This window comes from Pseudophryne corroboree, chromosome 1 (genome assembly GCF_028390025.1).
Source record: "Pseudophryne corroboree isolate aPseCor3 chromosome 1, aPseCor3.hap2, whole genome shotgun sequence".
NCBI lineage: Eukaryota > Metazoa > Chordata > Amphibia > Anura > Myobatrachidae > Pseudophryne > Pseudophryne corroboree.
This window is the reverse complement of record NC_086444.1, coordinates 985293123-985318658: the sequence shown is the minus strand read 5'-3', so window position 1 is coordinate 985318658 and position 25536 is coordinate 985293123. Positions and strand designations below refer to the sequence as shown.

The 25536-nt window shown below is 46.3% G+C and overlaps 1 protein-coding gene across 4 annotated transcripts in view; it reads left to right on the top strand.

Moving 5' to 3' along the window:
- DCLK2 (doublecortin like kinase 2) overlaps positions 1–25536 on the top strand; it is a 235802-nt gene that overhangs the window by 156975 nt on the left and 53291 nt on the right. For all 4 annotated transcript variants that reach the window (XR_010177472.1, XM_063920574.1, XM_063920575.1 and 1 more), the window contains 3 exons: positions 3567–3633; positions 5870–5978; positions 9795–9852. Coding sequence is in view for 3 of the 4 variants with exons in the window: in XM_063920574.1 (XP_063776644.1) it covers positions 3567–3633; positions 5870–5978; positions 9795–9852 (234 nt within the window). In the remaining variant the exon portion in view is untranslated. The remainder of the gene's footprint in view (positions 1–3566; positions 3634–5869; positions 5979–9794; positions 9853–25536) is intronic.

Below are 25536 nucleotides of genomic sequence, written 5' to 3'. Positions count from 1 at the left end.
ACCATCTGTTTCAATCTATACCTGTAGTTTGAGGATATATTATGATGTTACCATTATAATTATCTCTAAATACATTTAATAGTATCCCCATATTAGAACTCAAATCCCCAAAGCATTGTTACCCCACATGTACAAGGGGATCACCAGAATATGGCTATGTAAGCCTGTAGATTTAGTGGACATGGATTCTGACAGGAAGGCATTGTGAACCCTGTGATAGTTTCCATTTTGGATGAAATGTATTAATAGGATAACAATAATGATGATGACACTCTGCTTTATTCCTTAATCTCTTATTTTTCTTTTATTCCAAATTATGAGAAAAGAGCCAAATAACTCCTTGAATGTTTCAGCAAATCACTAATGTCAGTTTTACTATTAATCATATGCTATGTCAGAGCAGTCTTATTTGCTTGTAAGCTATATCATCTGTATGCCTGATATATAGCCATTACATTGTAGCAGATCCGAGGTCTCCGCCTCTGCGACCTTGATAATCTGTTTCTTAATATATTCTGTTTTAGTTTAATTTAGAGCGAGAGTTCAGCATGCCTTCTGGCTGTGATTCAGCGTCAAGAGGAATTTGTCTAATAGGAGAATGGGACATTATCCAAAGCGTGCATCAGAATAAAAACATTATGCTTTGCTGAACTTGTAACTGCTGGATGTTTGTACATGTAACCGATTGCAGCATGTTTCATAAGACACACATTTATTACTGTTTCCATGCCTTGAGCATCTGCAGAAACTGGTGGGAGCAACAATGAGGAGTTTCTGATGTGATGCTCATTGTGGGACAAATAACTGAATTGGTGCCGACACTTAAGATGTGATTAAGCAATGTTAGCTGTTGGGCAGAAGTCCACTTCTGTGCAATTACTGTATTAACATGACAATCCCCTTTCATCTCTCCAATGTATGTAACCATTTTGGGTTTTTGTTTTCCGAGAAGGAGCATGGACTGCAATCACTGCATCTACAGTTCTGCTTTGGTTTAAGCAGAACTAACTAAATAATTTTTAATACTTTTATAGTACCTGAATGTTATTTAAGTGTCTTTTTCTAGCGCTAGCTTCAATAGTGAATAGTCATATTCTACAATATATTGCTTGTCAGGTTTTTTTTGCAACCGAGTACAGTTAAGTACTGAACTCCCCCCTCCCCCACTCACCTACATTTTCCCATCTAAATACAACTGTCACCCTTGTCCGCACCCAACCTAGTTTTCTGGTTTATTGCACTGTATTGTTCTTACGATATGTCAACTTACATTTACTTTGCTATTGATATGTCAGTTTCTATGTTACTTGTATATTCCCTGAACGGTACTGCATAAACTATGTGGCGTCATAAAAATTTTATTAGAATGTTCACTACAGAATTTGAAGTACTTGAATTTATTACTAGATAACATATTTTGGTTAATATTGCAGCAGGTTTTTTTTGTTTTGTTTTTTTGTTCCTGCTTAAAAAGTCAGTAAAACTGGTACCTACAGCATAGATGTGTACACACTATGCGATATTACACACAATGGGGTAAATTTACTAAGATGGGAGTTCTATTTAAGATGCGATGTTGCCCATAGCAACCAATCAGATTCCAGGTATTATCTTCTAGAAGGTGCTAGATAAATGAGAAGTAGAATCTGATTGGTTGCTTAAATAGAACTCCCATCTTAGTAAATTTACCTCAATATCGCTAATTTTCACCCTTATGAGCGATATCCTTTTGTAATATCGCACAGTGTGTATGGTACGAACAACGGCCGATGCACGTTCCCGGGGGTCATTAACAACCCCCTCTGTCGGCCGCACGTGCAGCTCAAATTGACAGTATCGTCAGAAACTGCATGTTCGGGCCGGTCGCGGCATGAAGTCACTGTACGATATCACTATCGATATTGTGGGGTGTGTATGCACTAGGTCGGCGGCCCAGCGGGGTGGTGGAAACACTATGCAAAATCGCTCATGGAGCATATTGCATAGTTTGTATGCACCTTATAACCTAAAATAAGACTTATGTTTGTGTAGTGCATATTCGCTTGGAAGATCTTGTAGTAAAAAAATGTATCTTACTTGAGCACACATGTTTTGCTGTGTTCCCACTGTTGGGTGTTTTTGGGAGAAGTACCACAAGGAATGCTTCTCATGTGTGACGTGGTATTTCTAAGATCAAGTGTCCATAAAATCATACATTGTACTATCGTTACAAAATACAGTTTATCTACAAATTGCATACAAAATCAGAGCTTATGAATGATTAATTGTAGCCGGTCACATGCTTATTCACACTAATGAATGGGAAGATGATGGCTTAAAATAGATTGCTAGTAAATGTCTGAACAATGCGTTATAGCAAGATTGATCCTGAAAAATTCTGTATGTATATAAATGATACTAATAATAGTCATTAGACTAACTTTGTGTGTATACCCAGCTTTGGGTATATAAGCAGAGTGCAGAATCTGGTGTTTGTAGTCTTCCGAACTCAATCAGTTTTCAGATTGTAAATGTGTTAATGTGGCTATTGGATTTAGATTTTCCTATAAACCTATCTCTGATTGACTGTCTGGTCATGTCTCATCTCAGCTATGGGTTCAGACACTTAGAGAAGGCATAAGGAAGTGATAAACCAGTGATAAATGCAAGGTGATAAACACACCAGCCAATCAGCTCCCATATGTAAATTAACAGTTAGGAGCTGATTGGCTGGTGCATTATCACCTTCCACTTAACACTGCTTTATCACTAGTTTATCACTTCCTTATGCCTTCTCCAGGTTAATACATCTACCCCTTAGTCACAGAGACAAATGACAGATAAGAAATTAGGATGTTTGATTAGGTCAACAGGTGCAAAGGGCAGGACAATGGCCGACACGCTTAGGGGGTTTGGGACAAATCTCATATATTTCATGTTATGTGGCCACCATCAGTACAACCGTGTACTGTGTATCCTTGCAGGCTAGCTTTGCTTCAGTCATGTTACTATTCCCAATAGATGTCCATGCGGATAGTAAATCAAGCAAATGTTGAGAAAACATGAAAAACACAAAAAACACATGTTGACCATTTGTGTGTCCATTGTCATGTCGACCTTTTGAACCTGTCGACCTTTAGCACTGTTGAACTGTCACCTGTCAAACGTTTTGTACCTGTCGACCAATACACTGTCACTCTATCATCCAGATACCGTTCTGAATGATGAGAGAACATGTGTGTACAGACATTGCAGGCTTTTGAATTTTCAATTGTATGGCTTTCATATATGGTATTTATGTCTAATGCATGTTAATTTTTATTTCAAAATCTCCAAAATATTTCCCAGCACTGTAACTTTATGATCCATCAGTTGAAACCATCCTGGAAGATTAATTGGCTTCTGTTAACACTATGACAGTGACCCTAAGCCTAGTGTTCCTGCAAGAGAGAATATAGACTGCAAGCTCCCCTGCAGTAGCACTGATTAAACATTCTCTGTATACAGTTCTGTTATATGTTGGCGTAGAACAAATTAATAGTAATGTATGTCATAGCTGCTTATGTACTATATTTTGTACTTTTTAGATTCCACCTCATTGTGGATCCACATCTAATGTGAATGGTCTTCCTGAAATCTTAAACAGCCCTGAAGGTAAGTTTAATGGCACCACAGAATGGAAGGAGATGTTCCTAGTTGTCATGACGTGCCATGTGAATGTCACATGCTCAATATTTCAACTATGCGCATATTCTTGGGATCTCAACTTCCATTTAATCTGAGCAGCACCTTATATGCTACATCAGGGGTAGGCAATGTGCGGCACTTCAGCTGCTGTGAAACTACACATCCCAGCATGTCCTGACATAGTTTTGCTGTCAGGGCATGGATAAACTATGTAAGGGTATGCTGAGATGTGTTCAACAGCAGCTGGAGTGCCAGATGTTGGCTACCCCTGTGCTATATGATGCAGTTAAGGCCAATACAGGATGCACTTTCTCCCCATCCGAGTGTACTATACATTTTGTCTAATAAGTTTAGTATCTAAAAAAACGAAACATATACATGTAGCCTCCGTACGCCTCACAGCGGGAGATGCCTGGTGTTAGTGGGCTGACAGGTCCTGTGCAATTCTGCTAGCATCTTGCGTCTTTTTTTTGCAGAAAATGCATCTTAGTTGCAACATAATGCGACTAGGATGCACCAAGAGACTGCTGATTTATTTGATATGCGACACTTGTTTATCTGTGTGTGACTGAGTCTCTATATGAAGCACAATGGAACTTGGCATGGAAAAAACCACAATCTCTGCATCATAGCACTTCGTATACCGATTCAGAGACTTAGTCACACACAGATATACAAGCAGTAGCAGATTTTACCTATGGGCTGAAGGGCTGCAGCCCCCCAGTAAAATCCGCTACCTAAAGTGCCCCAGTTGTAGTCTGTGACTACACTGTGACTGGCAGTGACTTCCTATTGGAAGTACTTCCTGCCAGTCATCCGCAGGACAGGCAGTCCCATTGGAGGTGTTTTCTCCCTCTGGGATTACCAACATGGGCTGGGATTAGCAGAGAGCTTGCTTCCTGTGGGAAGCCACTCCCTGCCTTTCAGGCAGACCTACCTGGCTTCTGTGGGCTGCAGCCGATGCAGTTCATAGTAGCCGGTGTTTTGTGCATGTGTAGTCCCCACCACCGGTTATGCGCATGTGCCGATCTCTGCGCATGCTAGATCCATTGCACAGGTGCTGGGACCACGCTGGCCAGGGCTTTCCTTTCCAGGCAACATGGAAAGCGACAGCCCCTCCTCCAAAGAGGTAGGAGCTGCCGCTGTATACAAGTGTTGAATATCAAATGAATCAGCACAGTCTCCTGGTTTGTTCTCGTCAAACTGCATTGTGACTAATGGACCCTACACACTGGCCGACATCACTGCACGATATGAACGATCTCGTTTATTAATGAACGAGATAACGTTCATATCGTGCAGTGTGGAGGCACCAGCGATGAACGATGCGCGGCCCCGCGCTCGTTCATCGCTGGTATCCCGTCGGCTGTGCATGCAGGCCAATATGGACGAGATTGTCCATATTTGCCTGCACGTCTACGGAGCCGGGTGACGGGATGAGTGAAGAAACTTCACTACCCCCGTCACTGCCCCCCGCCACCGGGTCGCCCGTCGGCCGTATCCTCCGTCAGGCAGCTCGGCGGCGGATCGGTCAATGTGTAGGGCCCATAAGACACATTTTCTGCTTAAAAGACAGAAAAAATATGCCCAATGCTAGCAGAGTCTCACAGGACCCGGCGTACCAAGAGGGTCTGTCTGGTGCGACTGCAGAAAAGATTTATGAGGACAAATCTGTAAATTACATTTTTCTAACATTGATATACAATTTGGGTTGGTTTACAGTATAATAGAGACTATAAATCTTCCTCTAAAGATGGATTTCGTTCAATTTATTGTGTAAATTACTTATGTAGTACAACTGTGCGACAACTGTGCAAGTGCAATCTGCTTAAATCGCGAGGTCTGTGCACAAACTGCATTATATGAGACAGTCTCAGGCTCCTCGTGTCTATGGGTCAGTATTGCTGGAGAGGGATAATCTGATCCCTTTGCTGAAGTTTCCTTCCTTTGCTGCCAAGGTCTTCCCTGGGACAGCCTCTTTCATAAATAAGTATTTCTCAGTGTCGCTATATGGGGCGATAAGCAATTCTAATTAGCTAGACCTATCTCTCAGTAATGATAAATAAGGCCCGTTGTGGTTTTAGTAAGATTTAATTGTGGATCTGCGCGGTAACCTGCCAGCAATAGTCATGTGCAAAATACAAAATTCTCCATTACTCATGTCTTATCGGTGCAGACACTGCAATCATTTACTTTTTTCTAGGACTGAATGGAAATAGATTTCCTGATGCTTCCATTATCCTGGATAAATATAAAATAGGGAAAGTGATTGGAGATGGCAATTTTGCCGTTGTTAAAGAATGTGTTGAAAGGTACGTATTTTACAGTTTTGTTTTTTTTCTGTATTTTGTTCTTTATTACTGTAATGTATGCTTCTGTACGGAGTGCCACCTAAGGTGGTTAATCTTTAACGAAACTTTTCACTGACCATTTTTACTGATCTACATTTTCACTGATTACATTATATGATGTAATCATATAATGGACCAGTGCTTTTTAATATTTTTATTGGTGACATAGCAAATGACATTAAAGGGAAAGTATGCCTCTTTGCAGATGATACAAAGGTATGCAACAGGGTAGATACACCAGGTGGGGTAAAACAAATGACTGAGGATCTAGGTAGACTAGAGGAATGGTCAAGAGTGTGGCAATTACAGTTTAATGCCAAAAAATGCAAAATCCTGCACTTGGGTCTCAAAAATCCAAAGGCTAAATATAGTATTAATGGCACTATACTGGAAACTACTGAGGAGGAAAGGGATCTAGGAGTCACTATTTCAGGTGACTTAAAGGCAGGTAAGCAATGTAACAAAGCAATGAGGAAGGCTAGTCAGATGCTTGGCTGCATTGGGAGAAGAATCAGCAGCAGAAAGAAAGAAGTAATAATGCCACTGTATAGGTCAATGGTACGGACTCATCTAGAATACTGTGTTCAATTCTGGAGGCCGTACCTTCATAAGGATATTAATACATTAGAGACTGTACAAAGAAGTGCAACTAAAAGGGGGCATGGCCTACATCACAAAACATACACAGAAAGACTAATAGGCCCTACACACTGGCCGATATTCCTCAAAGATATGAACGATCTCGTTCATTATTGAACGAGATAACGTTCATATCTTTCAGTGTGGTGTCACCAGCGGTGAATGATGCGCGGCCCGCACTCGTTCATCGCTGGTTCCCCGTCGGCTGTGCATGCAGGCCAATATGGACGATCTCGTCCATATTTGCCTGCACTTCAATGGAGCCGGGTGACGGGGGAGTGAAGAAACTTCACTCCCCCCGTCACTGCCACCCCGCCGCCGGGTCGCCCATCGGCCGTATCCGCCGTCGTGCAGCTCGGCGGCGGATCTTTATATGTGTAGGGCCCATAAAAAAAATTCTATATGTATAGTTTGGAGCAGGGAAGCGAAAGAGGGGACATGATAAAAACGTTCAAATATATCAACGGTTTTAACAAGGTCCAGGAGGGAAACATTCTCCAAATGAAGAGAAGCAAAAGGACACGAGGGCATGCACTGAGACCGGAGGGGGGGAAGGTTCAGGGGAAATTTGAGGAAAAATTACTTCACAAAAAGGGTAGTGGACAAGTGGAATAGCCTCCCATCAGAGGTGGTAGAGGCTAAGACAGTAGAGCAGGCATTCCCAACCCACGGTCCTCAAGGCACACTAACAGTGCAGGTTTTAGTGATATCCAGGCTTCAGCACAGGTGACTTAATTAGTAGCTCAGTTATTTTGATTTAACAATCTGTGCTGCAGCCTGGATATCACTAAAACCTGCACTGTTGGTGTGCCTTGAGGACCGTGGTTGGGGATGCCTGCAGTAGAGGATATCCTTACAAAGAAATAAGGATCAAATAAGGTTTGAGATAAAAAAAATATGGTAAAAAGAAAAGAAAAAAGGCAGACCATATGGGCCAAGTGGTTCTTATCTGCCGTCAAATTCTATCTTTCTATGTTATGATCATTTAGAAAACAATAAATTCATAAATTAAAATCAATCTAGAGCATACTTGCCGATATTCTGGCTGCCTCCTCCAGCTCGGCATGGGGGGAGGCATTGCAGGGCATACTGGGAGCATGACGGAGGGGGGGTGAAGCTGGATAGGGGTGGAGCGGGGGTGTATCCGTAAAATCACATTATCAAGGACCCGTCGTCGCTACACAACGCCCAGATTACAGGCATTGTGAGGCAGGGGGCGGGGCCGCGATAACCCGATTCACTTAATCGGCCTAATTGTCTGCAGCAGGTTGTGTGCAGCTGCGAGGGGTGCGTGCAGGTGGCGGCTGTCCGGGAGACTTGCTCTCTCTTCCGGGTAGCCGGGATCAACACCTGATTTTCGGGTGCCTCACGGCCATTTCTGGAGAGTAGGTCTGATCTAGAGAGTACATTAGGGGAAGTTTGAAATTTCGGAATCCTACCTAGCTGAAACTACAGGTGTTAGCTTTATGCTGTGTAGCTTAATAGTATCAGTAGGGTGTTCTTTTCTACTTCTTTTTTATGTTACCATTCATGATGCAATAATGTAGCTTATTTTTGAGAAATTACAGCAAAAAATGTATATTTACGAACATTTGGCACCCATGTCACCCATAGGCAACCATGGTGCTGGTGTTCTACCTTTACCAGTATTGACACAGTTAAGGGATCTTCCATCTACAGTATATGCCTCATTATGGTCATTTTACATGTATGCCTAATATGAAAGTATATGCTTCTTAACACCTAGGGGTATATTCAATTCATGTTTACGGAGAGGATCCGACAGCTCATTATTCAAATTGCAGGCATTTTTGCCTACTTTTGTCCTGTTTTCTGGGACAAAAAATGAGCAAAAATGCCCGCAAATTCAACAAAACAGGTGGATCGGCGGTGAATTCGCCGATCCACCTGTTTTTCAACAGTGTCAGAATTTGCAACAAGTTGAAAAAAATACCACTTGTATTGAATAGGGCGAATCTAAATTCACCCTAAAAACGGTGAAAAGTGCAGTTTTTTCGACCTGTCGTTCATTCTGACAGGAATTGAATATATCCTCTAGTACAGTGGTTCCCAAACTTGGTCCTCAAGTACACCCAACAGTTCATGTTTTCCAGGTCAACTAGCAGTTGAACGGGTGTATTCATTACTCACTGACACATTTTAAAAGACCTAGAGGTGGAGCAAATTAATGCACTTGCAATCCTGTGAGGAGACCTGGAAAACATGAACTGTTGGGGGTACTTGAGGACCGAGTTTGGGAACCACTGCTCTAGTATCTTATACCCCTTTTCCACTAGTGATGCGGGTCGCAGCCGGGAGCCTTACACGGGTGCTACTCGGCTGCGACCCGCATCAGAGCCCCCTTTCCTACTGCATTCACCAACCCGGCATATTGCCGGGTTGGTGACGCTGCTGGTGACGCGGCAGGGGCGGCGCTGGAAGATCATGTGATCTCCCAGCGCCGCCCTTCCATACACTGTGAACGGGAGCCGTGTTGCATTGACGCGGCTACCATTTACACTGCACAGCTTACCGGGTTGAACTCGTGTTCAACCCGGTAAGCTACCCATGTAGGATTCCCGGATCACTTGATCCGGGTTTTTGCAGAGGGTGCCGTTTCCACTAGCAAACAACACGGGTAAATGCGCGCCCCCGTGCATTTACACGTGTTTTTTGAGCTAGTGGAAAAGGGGTATTAGCTTCATACTAATGTCAGCCCAAGGAACACTAAATTTAGACCTGTTTATAGAGAAGTGAAAAAGTTATGAACCAATGGAAACTGTTTTATAAAAACCAGACCATGTGAGTCACACACAGAAGCCGCTTCTAACACAGCATAATTTGGAAGTGATAATTAGTGGGAGAACTGTAACAGAAAAATACTAATTTAAAACTAAATTAGCATATTCTTTTCTTTGTTGCTTCTTTGTTAGATGAGCTTTTCACTTCCATTATATAGGCATTAGAATAGCATTACTTAGCCAGTCACTGAGTTATGGAAAACATTTTCCGAGATTTAATCTGATTCTGAAGAAAGCAATATATCCTGTTGTATTTAACAAATTGAGTTCTGCAATCTGGTGTTTGCTTAGTTCTTATATATAGTTACTAATTTTATTTTTTATTTTTTCTTCTTAGATCAACTGGTAAAGAGTTTGCTCTAAAAATCATAGACAAGGCAAAGTGCTGTGGGAAGGTAATGTGTTAGTAAACCTGTGTATATGCTATGCTTATGGTTGAATTCATGCATTTAAGGGTAAATTTATAATGTGTTTTATCCGTCTGGGCCCCCTCCTCTCTTGCTGGCAGTGCTGTAGACTCAAGGCACTAGGGTCACCAGGGGACCCTAGCTCTGTCCCAGAGTCTAGTGTGCAGGCCTCCGGGAAAATGGAGCCATTTACCTAGAGATTTTCTTCCTGTGCATGTGTGAAACGCGGGGAAAATGGCCGCCGCAACATTTTCCTGGTATTCCTGCAGCGCTGTTGCCTCAGAATGAGTGCAGGGTGTACAGTGTGGGCCACACACACTGCACCCATTATAAATACACCACTATATGTTTTTGCATGAGTATAAACAGACATTTGTGAGCTGTATCACAACATTTTCAAATGTTGGCACCTTAATAATCCCCTTTACGTACTCTTCTTGTATTATGTGCCTGTAACAGGAATCCAGGTGCTTAGGATCCCACAGTTGGCAGGTCCTGTGTTATACCTTCAACTACTGGAGATCTAACCCTGTGGTTAATTGGAAGCTTATTATTACTCCCTAATAGGCTGGAGCTTTTCCTGATAATCATTGCATGTGTTTCGCTATGCTTATCTGTATCTTGATATAGCAGCAGTACGGCTGGGTCTCATCCTGCAGTGGGAGTTTGCTGGCTCAGAGGTCTATGTACTAAGCCTTGGAGACAGGCGTCACCTGGTGTAGTGACACTCGGTGCACACCCTTGATATGCCAGCGCGCCGGAGGCGCGTTTGTGGCAAAAAGGGGATGTGGCCACAAAGAAAGGGGGCGTGGCCTCGTGGGCCGTCACTCCGGGGGCGTGCCCAGCATCTCCGGAGATGCAGGGCTTGTCAAAGTCGAAAAATATTGTAGTACACACACCACGTACTAACAACACACACATGCCCGCTGCGCGTGCACTTGTTCCGCCGTGCGTGCACATATCCGCAATTTGCGTATGATCGCTCCCGCGGTCCTGCGCGTGGTATGGGTATTTACGGCGGAGTTTGTGAGCGCATAGAGGGTTATCAAAACATTACATATTTAACCCAAATAGTGCACATTGTACACATAGCCCCCCTGCACCACATCAGCAAGTATCAACAGTTTAAATGATTCCAGGACTAAGGGATTCGCCTTTGCATGATAGGAAGGGACAGACTAAGGTAATAAGGTGATGTCTAGTATCCAGCTGTAGGGTATTTTAAGAGTAACATTCCGGTGTTGGTTAGAGGAAGATCGCATGTTCCTGCGTATAGTTATGTGCAGAAGTAGAATATAGATATAAACTGTATTTCTCTAACGTCCTAAGTGGATGCTGGGGACTCCGTAAGGACCATGGGGAATAGCGGCTCCGCAGGAGACTGGGCACATCTAAAGAAAGCTTTAGGACTATCTGGTGTGCACTGGCTCCTCCCCCTATGACCCTCCTCCAAGCCTCAGTTAGATCTCTGTGCCCGAACGAGAAGGGTGCACACTAGGGGCTCTCCTGAGCTTCTTAGTGAAAGTTTTAGTTTAGGTTTTTTATTTTCAGTGAGACCTGCTGGCAACAGGCTCACTGCATCGAGGGACTAAGGGGAGAAGAAGCGAACTCACCTGCGTGCAGAGTGGATTGGGCTTCTTAGGCTACTAGACATTAGCTCCAGAGGGACGATCACAGGCCCAGCTTGGATGGGTCCCAGAGCCGCGCCGCCGGCCCCCTTACAGAGCCAGAAGGCAGAAGAGGTCCGGAAAATCGGCGGCAGAAGACGTCCTGTCTTCAACAAGGTAGCGCACAGCACTGCAGCTGTGCGCCATTGCTCTCAGCACACTTCACACTCCGGTCACTGAGGGTGCAGGGCGCTGGGGGGGGGCGCCCTGAGACGCAATAAAAACCTTGGATGGCAAAAAAAATGCATCACATATAGCTCCTGGGCTATATGGATGCATTTAACCCCTGCCAGAATACATAGAAAAACGGGAGATAAGGCCGCCGATAAGGGGGCGGAGCCTATCTCCTCAGCACACTGGCGCCATTTTCCCTCACAGCTCCGTTGGAGGGAAGCTCCCTGGCTCTCCCCTGCAGTCACTACACTACAGAAAGGGTTAAAAAAGAGAGGGGGGCACTAATTAGGCGCAGTATTAACTATACAGCAGCTATAAGGGGGAAAACACTTATATAAGGTTATCCCTGTATATATATAGCGCTCTGGTGTGTGCTGGCAAACTCTCCCTCTGTCTCCCCAAAGGGCTAGTGGGGTCCTGTCCTCTATCAGAGCATTCCCTGTGTGTGTGCTGTATGTCGGTACTTTTGTGTTGACATGTATGAGGAGAAAAATGATGTGGAGACGGAGCAGATTGCCTGTAATAGTGATGTCACCCCCTAGGGGGTCGACACCTGAGTGGATGAACTGTTGGAAGAAATTACGTGACAGTGTCAGCTCTGTATAAAAGACAGTGGTTGACATGAGACAGCCGGCTACTCAGCTTGTGCCTGTCCAGACGTCTCATAGGCCGTCAGGGGCTCTAAAGCGCCCGTTACCTCAGATGGCAGATATAGACGCCGACACGGATACTGACTCCAGTGTCGACGGTGAAGAGACAAATGTGACTTCCAGTAGGGCCACACGTTACATGATTGAGGCAATGAAAAATGTTTTACACATTTCTGATAATCCGAGTACCACCAAAAAAAGGTATTAAGTTCGGTGAGGAAAAACTACCTGTAGTTTTCCTGAATCTGAGAAATTAAATGAGGTGTGTGATGATGCGTGGGTTTCCCCTGATAACAACTGATAATTTCTAAAATGTTATTGGCATTATATCCTTTCCCGCCAGAGGTTAGGGTGCATTGGGAAACACCCCCTAGGGTGGATAAAGCGCTCACGCGCTTGTAAGGGCTCTACCCTCTCCTGAGATGGCCGCCCTTAAGGATCCTGCTGATAGAAAGCAGGAGGGTATCCTAAAATGTATTTACACACATACTGGTGTTATACTGCGACCAGCAATCGCCTCAGCCTGGATGTGCAGTGCTGGGTTGGCGTGGTCGGATTCCCTGACTGAGAATATTGATACCCTAGATAGGGACAGTATATTTTTGCCTATAGAGCATTTAAAAGATGCATTTCTATATATGCGTGATGCACAGCGGAATATTTGCCGACTGGCATCAAGTCTAAGTGCGTTGTCCATTTCTACCAGTAGAGGGTTATGGACACGTCAGTGGTCAGGTGATGCGTATTCCAAACGGCATTTGGAAGTATTGCCTTATTAAGGGGAGGAGTTATTTGGGGTCGGTCTTTCAGACCTGGTGGCCACGGCAACAGCTGGGAAATCCACGTTTGTACCCCAGGTCGCCTCTCAACATGAGAAGACGCCGTATTATCAGGCGCAGTCTTTTCGTGGACAAGCGGGCAAAAGGTTCCTCTTTTCTGCCCCGTGACAGAGGGAGAAGAAAAAGGCTGCAGAAATCAGCCAGTTCCCAGGAACAGAAACCCTCTCCCGCCTCTGCCAAGCCCTCAGTATACGCTGGGGCTTTACAAGCAGAATCAGGCACGGTGGGGGGCCCGTCTCAATGAATTTCAGCGCGCAGTGGGCTCACTCGCAAGTAGACCCCTGGATCCTTCAGGTGATATCTCAGGGGTACAAATTAGAATTGGAGACGTCTCCCCCTCGCCGTTTCCTAAAGTCGGCTTTACCGATGTCTCCTTCTGACAGGGAGACAGTTTTGGAAGCCATTCACAAGCTGTATTCCCAGCAGGTGATAATCAAGATACCCCTCCTGCAACAGGGAACGGGGTATTATTCCACACTGTTGTGGTACCGAAGCCGGACGGCTCGGTGAGACCGATTCTAAATCTAAAATCTTTGAACACTTACATACAGAGGTTCAAATTCAAGATTGAGTCACTCAGAGCAGTGATTGCGAACCTGGAAGAAGGGGACTACGTGATGTCTCGGGACATCAAGGATGCTTACCTTCATGTCAAAATTTACCCTTCTCACCAAGGGTACCTCAGGTTTATGGTACAGAACTGTCACTATCAGTTCAGACGCTGCCGTATGGATGGTCCACAGCACCCCGGGTCTTTACCAAGGTAATGGCCGAAATGATGATATTCCTTCGAAGGAAGGGAATTTTAGTTATCCCTTACTTGGACAATTCCCTGATAAGGGTAAGATCCAGGGAACAGTTGGAGGTCGGTGTAGCACTATCTCAGGTAGTGTTGCGGCAGCACGATTGGATTCTCAATATTCCAAAATCGCAGCTGGTTCCGACGACTTGTCTTCTGTTCCTAGGGATGATCCTGGACACAGTCCAGAAAAATTCTCCCGGAGGAGAAAGCCAGGGAGTTATCCGAGCTAGTCAGGAACCTCCTAAAACCGAGCCAAGTCTCAGTGCATCAATGCACAAGGGTTCTGGGTAAAATGGTGGCTTCCTACGAAGCAATCCCATTCGGCAGATTCCACGCAAGAACTTTCCAGTGGGACCTGCTGGACAAATGGTCCGGGTCGCATCAACAGATGCATCAGCGGATAACCCTGTCACCAAGGACAAGGGTGTCCCTCCTGTGGTGGTTGCAGAGTGCTCATCTTCTAGAGGGCCGCAGATTCGGCATTCAGGACTGGGTCCTGGTGACCACGGATGCCAGCCTGCGAGGCTGGGGAGCAGTCACACAGGGAAGGAATATCCAGGGCTTATGGTCAAGCCTGGAGACATCACTTCACATAAATATCCTGAAGCTAAGGGACATTTACAATGCTCTAAGCTTAGCAAGACCTCTGCTTCAAGGTCAGCCGGTGTTGATCCAGTCGGACAACATCACGGCAGTCACCCACGTAAACAGACAGGGTGGCACAAGAAGCAGGAGGGCAATGGCAGAAGCTGCAAGGATTCTTCGCTGGGCGGAAAATCATGTGATAGCACTGTCGGCAGTATTCATTCCGGGAGTGGACAACTGGGAAGCAGACTTCCTCAGCACGACCTCCACCCGGGAGAGTGGGGACTTCACCCAGAAGTCTTCCACATGATTATAAACCGTTGGGAAAAACTCGACAGGTATTGCGCCAGGTCCAGGGACCCTCAGGCAATAGCTGTAGACGCTCTGGTAACACCGTGGGTGTACCAGTCAGGGTATGTGTTCCCTCCTCTGCCTCTCATACCCAAGGTACTGAGATGGATAAGATGGAGAGGAGTAAGCACTATATTCGTGGCTCCGGATTGGCCAAGAAGGACTTGGTAACCGGAACTTCAAGAGATGCTCACGGAGGATCCGTGGCCTCTACCTCTAAGAAGGGACCTGCTCCAGCAAGGACCCTGTCTGTTCCAAGACTTACCGCGGCTGCGTTTGACGGCATGGCGATTGAACGCCGGATCCTGAAGGAAAAAAGGCATTCCGGATGAAGTCATCCCTATCCTGATCAAAGCCAGGAAGGATGTAACCGCAAAAACATTATCACCGCAATTGGCGAAAATATGTTGCGTGGTGCGAGGCCAGTAAGGCCCGACGGAGGAAAATTCAACTGGGTCGATTCCTACATTTCCTGCAAACAGGAGTGTCTATGGGCCTGAAATTGGGGTCCATTAAGGTTCAAATTTCGGCCCTGTCAATTTTCTTCCAAAAAGAACTAGCTTCAGTCCCTGAAGTTCAGACGTTTGTAAAAGGGGTACTGCATATACAGCCTCCTTTTGTGCCTCCAGTGGCACTTTGGGATCTCAATGTAGTTTTGGGTTCCAAAAGTCACATTGGTTTGAACCACTTAAATCTGTGGAGTTAAAATATCTCACATGGAAAGTGGTCATGCTGTTGGCCCTGGCCTGGGCCAGGCGTGTGTCAGAATTGGCGGCTTTATCCTGTAAAAGCACTTATCTGATTTTCCATTCGGACAGGGCAGAATTGAGGACTCGTCCTCAGTTTCTCCCTAAGGTGGTTTCAGCGTTTCACCTGAACCAACCTATTTGTGGTGCCTGCGGCTACTAGGGACTTGGAGGACTCCAAGTTGCTAGACGTTGTCAGGGCCCTGAAAATATATGTTTCCAGGACGGCTGGAGTCAGGAAATCTGACTCGCTGTTTATCCTGTATGCACCCAACAAGCTGGGTGCTCCTGCTTCTAAGCAGACTATTGCTTGTTGGATTTGTAGTACAATTCAGCTTGCACATTCTGTGGCAGGCCTGCCACAGCCAAAAATCTGTAAATGCCCACTCCACAAGGAAGGTGGGCTCATCTTGGGCGGCTGCCCGAGGGGTCTCGGCTTTACAACTTTGCCGAGCAGCTACTTGGTCAGGAGCAAATACGTTTGTAAAATTCTACAAAATTGATATCCTGGCTGAGGAGGACCTGGAGTTCTCTCATTTGGTGCTGCATAGTCATCCGCACTCTCCCGCCCGTTTGGGAGCTTTGGTATAATCCCCATGGTCCTTACGGAGTCCCCAGCATCCACTTAGGACGTTAGAGAAAATAAGAATTTACTTACCGATAATTCTATTTCTCATAGTCCGTAGTGGATGCTGGGCGCCCATCCCAAGTGCGGATTGTCTGCAATACTGGTACATAGTTATTGTTACCAAAAAAATCGGGTTATTGCTGTAGTGAGCCATCTTTTCTAGAGGCTCCTCTGTTATCATGCTGTTAACTGGGTTCAGATCACAAGTTGTACGGTGTGATTGGTGTGGCTGGTATGAGTCTTACCCGGGATTTAAAATCCTTCCTTATTGTGTACGCTCGTCCGGGCACAGTATCCTAACTGAGGCTTGGAGGAGGGTCATAGGGGGAGGAGCCAGTGCACACCAGATAGTCCTAAAGCTTTCTTTAGATGTGCCCAGTCTCCTGCGGAGCCGCTATTCCCCATGGTCCTTACGGAGTCCCCAGCATCCACTACGGACTATGAGAAATAGAATTATCGGTAAGTAAATTCTTATTTTACTGTATATTATGTATGCGGCGGGAATCCAGAGGAGACCACCCACAAGAGCAGTTGAGAAAGACATCGCCCACCTTTTCAAATCAACCTATGACCTCTCCTGTAATGTAAAGATGCATCTCTGTGTCCAATGGACAAAGGGATTACAGTATCCATTGTATTACTTTTGGAAGTAGTGTATAAAAAGCCTGTTGCTGCCTGGCCGGTCAGAAGACTCTTAATGCTATCTACCTGATTAGCGGAGGACTGGACCAGGTTGCGCAAGCGAATATTCTCACGTATGTACATTGACTGTAGCCATTTACTCTGTTGTATATTGTAGTGTATAAATTGTATCGTTATCCCCTTCCAGATATATACGCTAAGGTGTCGGAGCCCAGTGTTTAACTACATATCGGTGTTGTGTCCTCTTTTCCCTGCTAGGGTTTAAAGCGTATTACATTACCTAACTGCATAAGGTTTAAAAGTGTATTGATAAGGTGTGTACGCTCTGCGGGTACTTTATACCGTCAGCGCTGCATAAGGTTTAAGGTGTAACATCATTGCAGTACTTTGCTGCATAAGGTTTTGAGTGTAATAATATCATTACATTGCATTACTAATAAGGTTTAAAGTATATCAAGAGTGTGTGCGCGCTGTGTGTACTTTGTACCCCCAGCGCGGCGTTTGTACGCTAAGTCCGTACAAGGTACGGGACTCTGTACGCAAATAGCGTACAAAGTACGTAGCGTGTGTATTAAGTCTAGCGGCCGCAGCGACTCCATGGTAAAAGTGTATTTAGAGGTATAGCTTTATGGTTTAAGATAATATCGACATTATCAGGCTTTACTGGGCTGCCCCCGGAGACTGTCTGCAGCGCTGTCGGCTCCTTTGCTATGACAGGAACCGGATGCTGCAGCAGAATTTCACACTGCAGCACCTGGCTCCTGTCATTGCAAAGGAGCCCACAGATTGGTGTCACCCCTTCTAGGCGTCACACCCGGGTGCGGGCCGCAACCGGCTTGTGACGCCACTGCTTGGAGAGTAATAAAGTGGAGAGAGAGAAAGTACCAGCCAATCAGGTTCTAACTGCCATGTTACAGGCAGTGTTTGAAAAATGACAGTCAAGAGCTGGTTGGTTGGTTAAGGAAGGTTACACACCTGGCCAATATCGGCACGGTATATAGTTTCTTGACACATCGGAACAACTTATTGTGCATATCAGGCAGTGTGTATGCCCGATTGTGCATTCCCGCAGGCCGTGTGTGATATCTTCTGGTCGTCCGTGCTACACGGCCAGTCTGAAGATATTGCATGTGACCCGGTGCAGTGTAATGAAGGATGGAACAAGGGATCATTCTGTCGTTCATTACAGTGTCCCGGTGTGTACCGCCAATACGATATGTTGTCCTGTCGACCAACATATTGGATGGGTACACATCGTTCTAGTGTGTACCCAGCCTATCACTCTCCAAGGCTTAGTGTACATTGGCACTACCCTGCTAAGTCTCATTGATAAATTGAACACAGATATAATTTCTTATTGTGCAATTTGCAGTAATAAAAACTTTAACTAGGGTATTTTGTAAAAATTGTTAAATAGTCCCCTCACCACCACCTCCACTATTGGTTTATAAATTTGTTTCCATTTGTAAAGTGTAGCTAAGTATGATGGTGCTCTATAAATGAATGTTAATAAAACGTTGCATGTTTTATACATACTAACTAACACAAATGGGGAATTTCCTCTGATAAGCGTGCAAAACCATTTAATGTAATTGTACAGATGTTGCATACTAACAAAGTTGTGTTTTTTTATATGATTTATTTATGTTGCTGCAAACTTTATTAATCCTACCTGAAATTACTTATAGTGGCCTAGCTATTAAGCAACCTAGTCTAGCACAGAGTGCACTCAGGGGTCCAAATTACTCAAACTTGTTGTTACAGTATATGTATTTTATTATTATTATTATTATTATTATTATTATTATTTTCTGCTGCGGGGTACACTGGGCTCCACAAGGAATGGACAATGGGATGTAGAGTAGGATCTTGATCCGAGGCACCAACAGGCTCAAATCTTTGACTGTTCCCAGAATGCATAGCGCCGCCTACTATAACACCCCACCTCCCTGCACAGGATCTCAGTTTTGTAGTTGATGCCAGTGTCGGACTGGGGCATGAAGGGCCCACCGGGGGGATGCAGTGATAGGGGCCCATACTTAAGGGTGTGGTCAGCCTACAAAGGGGGTGTGGCCAGCCTCTACAGAGGCTTGAAATACACATTAGTCTGGTGCAGTGTAATGCAACATATCTACCATGTATAATACAAGTGCACAGTCTGGAACCTGATCCCTAGAGGAAGGAGTGGGCACTCAGGCAGTGGGGCCTACCGGTGGTTTCCCCTGTACCCCTGTGTGCCAGTCCAACCCTGGTTGGTGCTGCAGTAGCAGGCACTTAACAGAGGGGCTGCTCCAGGCAGCCCTAAGAAGAGCTTTTTTTTCTGAGGAAAAAAGTGAAGACTTCAAGGGCAGCAGCAGTGTTACATGTCAGTGGACATTCACGGCTGCAGCTCCAGCTCTCCCCAGCGGCGCTGTACACTCCCGAGCCCTGGTTGCCGGGTAACTACAGCTGGAGGCTCCGGTTTTCTTCTTGTCAGACACACACGACGGGGGCTTTCCGGGATCGCGTGGCCACGCTTCGGGAGGTGGTAAGTGGGTCCCGCTTGCGGGACCCGGTCTTTATCGCGATCCGGTGCGGTCAGTGGGAGGCGGGCCACGCGCGCTGGCGGTGGACACTGTGGCAGTACAGGCGATCCCACTAGATCACCAGGGCATGGGACAGGTCAGGTTTTCTCTATAAACCGTTTTATTAGAGCCTGCAGTACCCGGTGGTTTTGCCAGCAGGGGGATAGAGCTTGGACCTGAAGCCCCTCCCCCAGCCCCAGGGCGCCATTTTCTGCAAATGTTCCCGCCCTGGAGCTGCATATCTGTCTCTCCCTTACTCCCTGGCAGTGTCTGCGGCGCCATTATCCCTCAGCTCACTGTTCCTGGGAATGCTTGGGCAAATCCTCCTATGTAAAGCCGCCTGGTTGTCAGTGCTGTGACTTTACAAGACACTTAAGTATTCTACCTGCCTTTTCTGTTACGTCCTAGAGGATGCTGGGGACTCCGTAAGGACCATGGGGTATAGACGGCTCCGCAGGAGACATGGGCACTTTAAGACTTTCGAATGGGTGTGCACTGGCTCCTCCCTATATGCCCCTCCTCCAGACCTCAGTTAGATACTGTGCCCAGTGGAGACTGGATGCACTGCAGGGGAGCTCTACTGAGTTTCTCTGAAAAGACTTTTGTTAGGTTTTTTATTTTCAGGGAGCACTGCTGGCAACAGGCTACCTGCATCGTGGGACTGAGGGGAGAGAAGCAGACCTACTTAAATGATAGGCTCTGCTTCTTAGGCTACTAGACACCATTAGCTCCAGAGGGTCGGAACGCAGGTCTCACCCTCGCCGTTCGTCCCAGAGCCGCGCCGCCGTCCTCCTCACAGAGCCGGAAGATAGAAGCCGGGTGAGTATGAGAAGAAAGAAGACTTCAAAGGCGGCAGAAGATCTTCAATGAGGTACACGCGCAGCGGTAACGCTGCACGCCATTGCTCCCAACACACACACAGAAGGTACTGTACGGGTGCAGGGCGCAGGGGGGGCGCCCTGGGCAGCAATTATTACCTCAAAAACAGCACTGGCACAGGTCTCAGATACTGCGGAGGCAGTATAGTATAAAATCCCCGCCAGTATAAAGAAATTGAGCGGGACCGAAGCCCGCCATCGAGGGGGCGGGGCTTGATCCTCCAGCACTAACCAGCGCCATTTTCTCCACAGCATGCTGCAGAGAAGTGCTCCCGGACTCTCCCCTGCTGAACAATAACGGGACAAAAACGAGGGGGGGGGGGGGGGCACATTTGTTTGGTGCAGATTGTACATATATTTATATATATAAAGCGTTATTTAGGCTGGGACCTTGGTTTCAGTATATTGTGGCGCTGGGTGTGTGCTGGCATTCTCTCTCTCTGTCTCTCCAAAGGGCCTTATTGTGGGTCAGTCCCCATATTTATTTATCCCAGTGTGTGTGGAGGTGTCAGTACGTGTGTGTCGACATGTCTGAAGCGGAAGGCTCGTCTAGGGAGGATGCAGAGCAGATGGTGGTGGTGTCTCCGTCGGCACAGCCGACACCTGATTGGGTGGACATGTGGAATGTTTTGAATGCTAATGTGGCTTTATTACAGATTGGACAAAGCAGAGTCCAAAGACAAGCAGGGAATTAACCCATGGCTTTTACTGTGTCCCAGGACCCTTCAGGGTCCCATAAACGTCCCTTTACCCAGTTAGCAGACACTGATACCGACACGGATTTCGACTCCAGTGTCGACTAGGATGATGCAAGGTTGCACCCATGGGTCGCGAAAGTATTCAATAAATGATTATTGCAATAAAAGATGTTTTGCATATCACAGAGGATTCCTCTGTCCCTGACACGAGGGTCTGCATGTTTAAAGAAAAAGTAACCTAACTTATCTCATGAGCTGACCGTTTTATTTAAAAAAAAAAAAGCTTGGGAGACTCCTGACATTAGACTGCAGGTTCCCAAGGGAATTATTATGGCGTATCCTTTCCCCTCAAAGGACAGGTTACGGTGGGAATCCTCGCCCACGCTGGACAAGGCCTTAACGCGCTGGTCCAAACAGGTAGCATTACCGTCCCCTGATACGGCGGCCCTATAGGATCCTGCGGATCGTAGGCAGGAATCTACCTTAAAATCAATTTATGCGACTACGGAGCCCTATTTAGACCTGCAGTAGCGTCGGCATGGGTAGGTAGCGCAATTACAGCTTGGGCTGATAATTTGTCTTATGACATTGACACCCTAGATAAAGATGGTATGGTGTTGTGCCTTAGGTCACATCAAGGATGCAGCACTATATATGAGAGAGGCTGCGAGAGATATTGGGCTTTTGGGTTCAAGAGCTAATGCCATGGCAGGTTCTGCTAGTAGGTCCCTGCGGACCCGTCAGTGGACAGGTGATGCTGGCTAAAAGAGTCATATGGCGGCTTTACCTTGCAAGGGTGAAGTTTTATTTGGGGAGAGCCTCGCGGACCTGGTTTTCACATCTACCGCGGGTAAGTCGTCTTTTTTGCCTTACGTTCCCCCACCACAAAAGGAAACACCCTAATAACAGATGCAGTCCTTTCGGTCGCATAAGTTCAGAAAGGGGCGTGGCTTTCTTTCCTCGCCAGAGGTAGAGGGAAAAGAACACCGGCTACGGCTAGTTCACAGGAAAAATGTCCTCCCCTCCTCTTCCAAATCCATCAAAGAGGTGCTTCCACACCGATTTTCAAATCGGCCTTGTCAGCTACTTCCCCGGAGAGGAAAATAGTTTTGGCTGCCATACTAAAGCTGTGTCAACAGCAAGTGATTATCATGGTTCCCCTAGTGCAACAGGGAAAAGGGTTTAATTCAACCCTATTTGTGGTCCCAAAGCCGAATATCTCGGTCAGACCAATTCTGAATCTAAAATCCCTAAACCTAGATTTAAAGAGGTTCAAATTCAAGATGGAATCTCTCAAGGCAAGGATATCCAGCCTGGAAAGGGGGGGGATTTTCTGGTGTCACTAGACATAAAGGATGCATACCTTCATGTCCCCATATATCCTCCTCATCGGGCGTACCTAAGATTCGCTGTACAGGATTGTCATTACCAGTTTCAGTCGTTGCCGTTTGGGCTTTCCACGGCCCCGAGAATTTTCACCAAGGTAATGGCGGAAATGATGGTGCTCCAGCGCAAGCAAGGGGTCACAAGTATCACATACTTGGACGATCTCCTGATAAATGCGAGTTCAAGGGAACAGTTATTAAAAACCGTGTCTCTCTCCCTGAGAGTACTACAACAGCACAGCTGGATTCTAAATCTACCTAAGTCGCAGTTGGTTCCGACAACTCGGCTTTCTTTTTTGGGCATGATTCTGGATACGGGGAAAACAATGGTTTTTTTTCTCCCGGTGGGAAAAGCCAGGAACTCCAGAACATGATCAAAGACCTGTTAAAGCCAAAAAGAGTGTCAGTTCATCAATGCACTCAAGTATTGGGAAAGATGATGGCGGCCTACGATGCCATTCCATTCAGCAGGTTCCATGTAAGGACTTTTCAGTGGGACCTTCTGCACAAGTGGTCATGGTCCCATCTGCAGATACATCGGAAAATACCCTGTCCCCCAGGGCCAGGGTCTTTCTCTCTCTCTCTCTCTCTCTCCTGTGGTGGCTCCAGAGTACTCCCCTTCTAGAGGGTCGTAGGTTCGGCATTCAAGATTGGTTTCTTGTGACCATGGACGCGAGCCTCCGAGGATGGGGAGCAGTCACACAGGGAAACAATTTTCAGGGAATATGGTCAAGCCAAAAGGCTTGTCTACACATCAATATGCTGGAATTAAGGGCCATATACAACGGCCTCCGACAGGCGGGGAATCTTCTTTGCAACCTACCTGTTCTGTTACAGTCAGACAACGTCACACCCGGGGCGCATGTAAACCGCCAGGGCGGGACAAGAAGCAGAGCAGCAATGGCAGAAGCCACCAGGATTCTTCGCTGGGCGGAAAATCATGTAAGCGCTCTGTCAGTGGTCTTCATTCCGGGAGTAGACAACTGGGAAGCAGACTTCCTCAGCAGACACGATCTCCATCCAGGAGAGTGGGGACTTCATCAAGAAGTCTTTGCAGAGGTGACAAGTCGTTGGGGACTTCCTCAAATAGACATGATGGCGTCACGCCTCAACAGATAGCTTCGGACGTATTGTTCCAGGTCATGGGACCCTCAGGCAGTGGCAGTGGACGCCCTGGTGACACCGTGGGTGTTTCAGTCGGTCTCTGTGTTCCCTCCACTTCCTCGCATCTCAAGGATATTGAGAATCATAAGACGAACAAGAGTGCAGACAATATTCATTGTTCCAGATTGGCCTCGAAGGGCCTGGATTTCAGATCTTCAGGAAATGATCACAGAAGATCCGTGGCCTCTTCCTCTCAGGGAGGACCTGTTACTATAGGGGCCCTGTGTGTTCCAAGACTTACCGCGGTTACGTTTGACATCATGGCGGTTGAACACCAAATCCTAGCTAGGAAAGGTATTCTGGATTAAGTCGTCCCTACTCTTATTACAGCTAGGAAGGAGGTAACGGCGAAACACTATCACCATATCGGGAGAAAATATGTGTCTTGGTGTGAAGCCAAGAATGCCCTAAGGATGTTTCTCAACTGGGTAGTTTTCTCCATTTTCTGCAGTCAGGTGTGGATATGGGCCTGAAGTTAGGCTCCATTAAGGTGCAGATTTCGGGTTTATCTATATTCTTTCAGAAGGAATTGGCTTCTCTCCCAGAAGTCCAGACTTTTGTAAAGGGAGTGTGGCTCATCCAACCTCCTTTTGTGCCTCCAGTGGCACCGTGGGACCTTAATGTGGTGTTACAGTTCCTTAAATCACACTGATTTGAACCTCTTCAAACAGTTGAATTGAAGTTTCTCACTTGGAAAGTGGTCATGGTATTGGCCTTGGCATCTTCAAGGCGGGTGTCCGAATTGGCGGCTTTGTCTTACAAGAGCCCTTATCTGATTTTCCATGCGGATAGAGCAGAGTTGAGGACTCGTCCTCATTTTCTGCGTAAAGTGGTTTCGTCATTTCATATGAACCAACCTATTGTGGTGCCTGTGGCTACGGGTGCCTTGGAGGATTCCAAGTCCCTTGATGTAGTCAGGGCCTTACAGATTTATATCGCCAGAATGGCTAGGGTTAGGAAAACAGAATCACTGTTTGTCCTGTATGCAGCCAACAAGGTTGGCGCCCCGGCGTCTAAACAGACTATTGCTCGCTGTATCTGTAACACGATTCCGCAGGCTCATTCTACGGCTGGATTGCCGGTTGTAAAATTCAGTAAAGGTCCATTCCACTAGGAAGGTGGGCTCTACTTGGGCGGTTGCCCGAGGCGTCTTGGCATTACAGCTTTGCCAAGCTACTACTTGGTCGGGTTCAAACGCTTTTGCAAGATTCTACAAGTTTGATACCCCGGCTGATGAGGACCTCATGTTTGCTCAATCGGTGCTGCAGAGTCATCCGCACTTTCCCGCCCGGTCTGGAGCTTTGGTATAATCCCCATGGTCCTTACGGAGTCCCCAGCATCCTCTAGGACGTAAGAGAAAATAAGATTTTAAACCTACCGGTAAATCTTTTTCTCCTAGTCCGTAGAGGATGCTGGGCGCCCGTCCCAGTGCGGACAGAATTCTGCAAGGCTTGTTTATAGTTGTTACTTACATAAGGGTTATGTTACAGTGGAGATCAGTCTCGGGCTGATGCTGTTGTTCATGCTGTTAACTGGTTTAGTATATACCATGTTGTACGGTGTGTATGGTGTGGGCTGGTACAGATGTAGCCACCTTTATCTTGACTGTTTCTCCGCCGAGACGGGCGTTTAGCCACGCTAAGGCGATAGCTGAGTTTAATCACAGGCAGGCGCGTTGAGACGATCTAGATACTCATCATGCATTACACATCTCCACCACTGTGTGGCTAATGCTCCACTAATCCAGTACTTTCGATCGTACAGTATAGCGGCGGATTGATCTACAGCTCTGGCAATACTGTAGGCGTAACGGGAGGCGGTGGAAAAAGTATGGAGTACAGTACTGTATGTGTATGGAGACGCAACTACAGTAATTGTGTAAAAGGAAGAATGTACAGT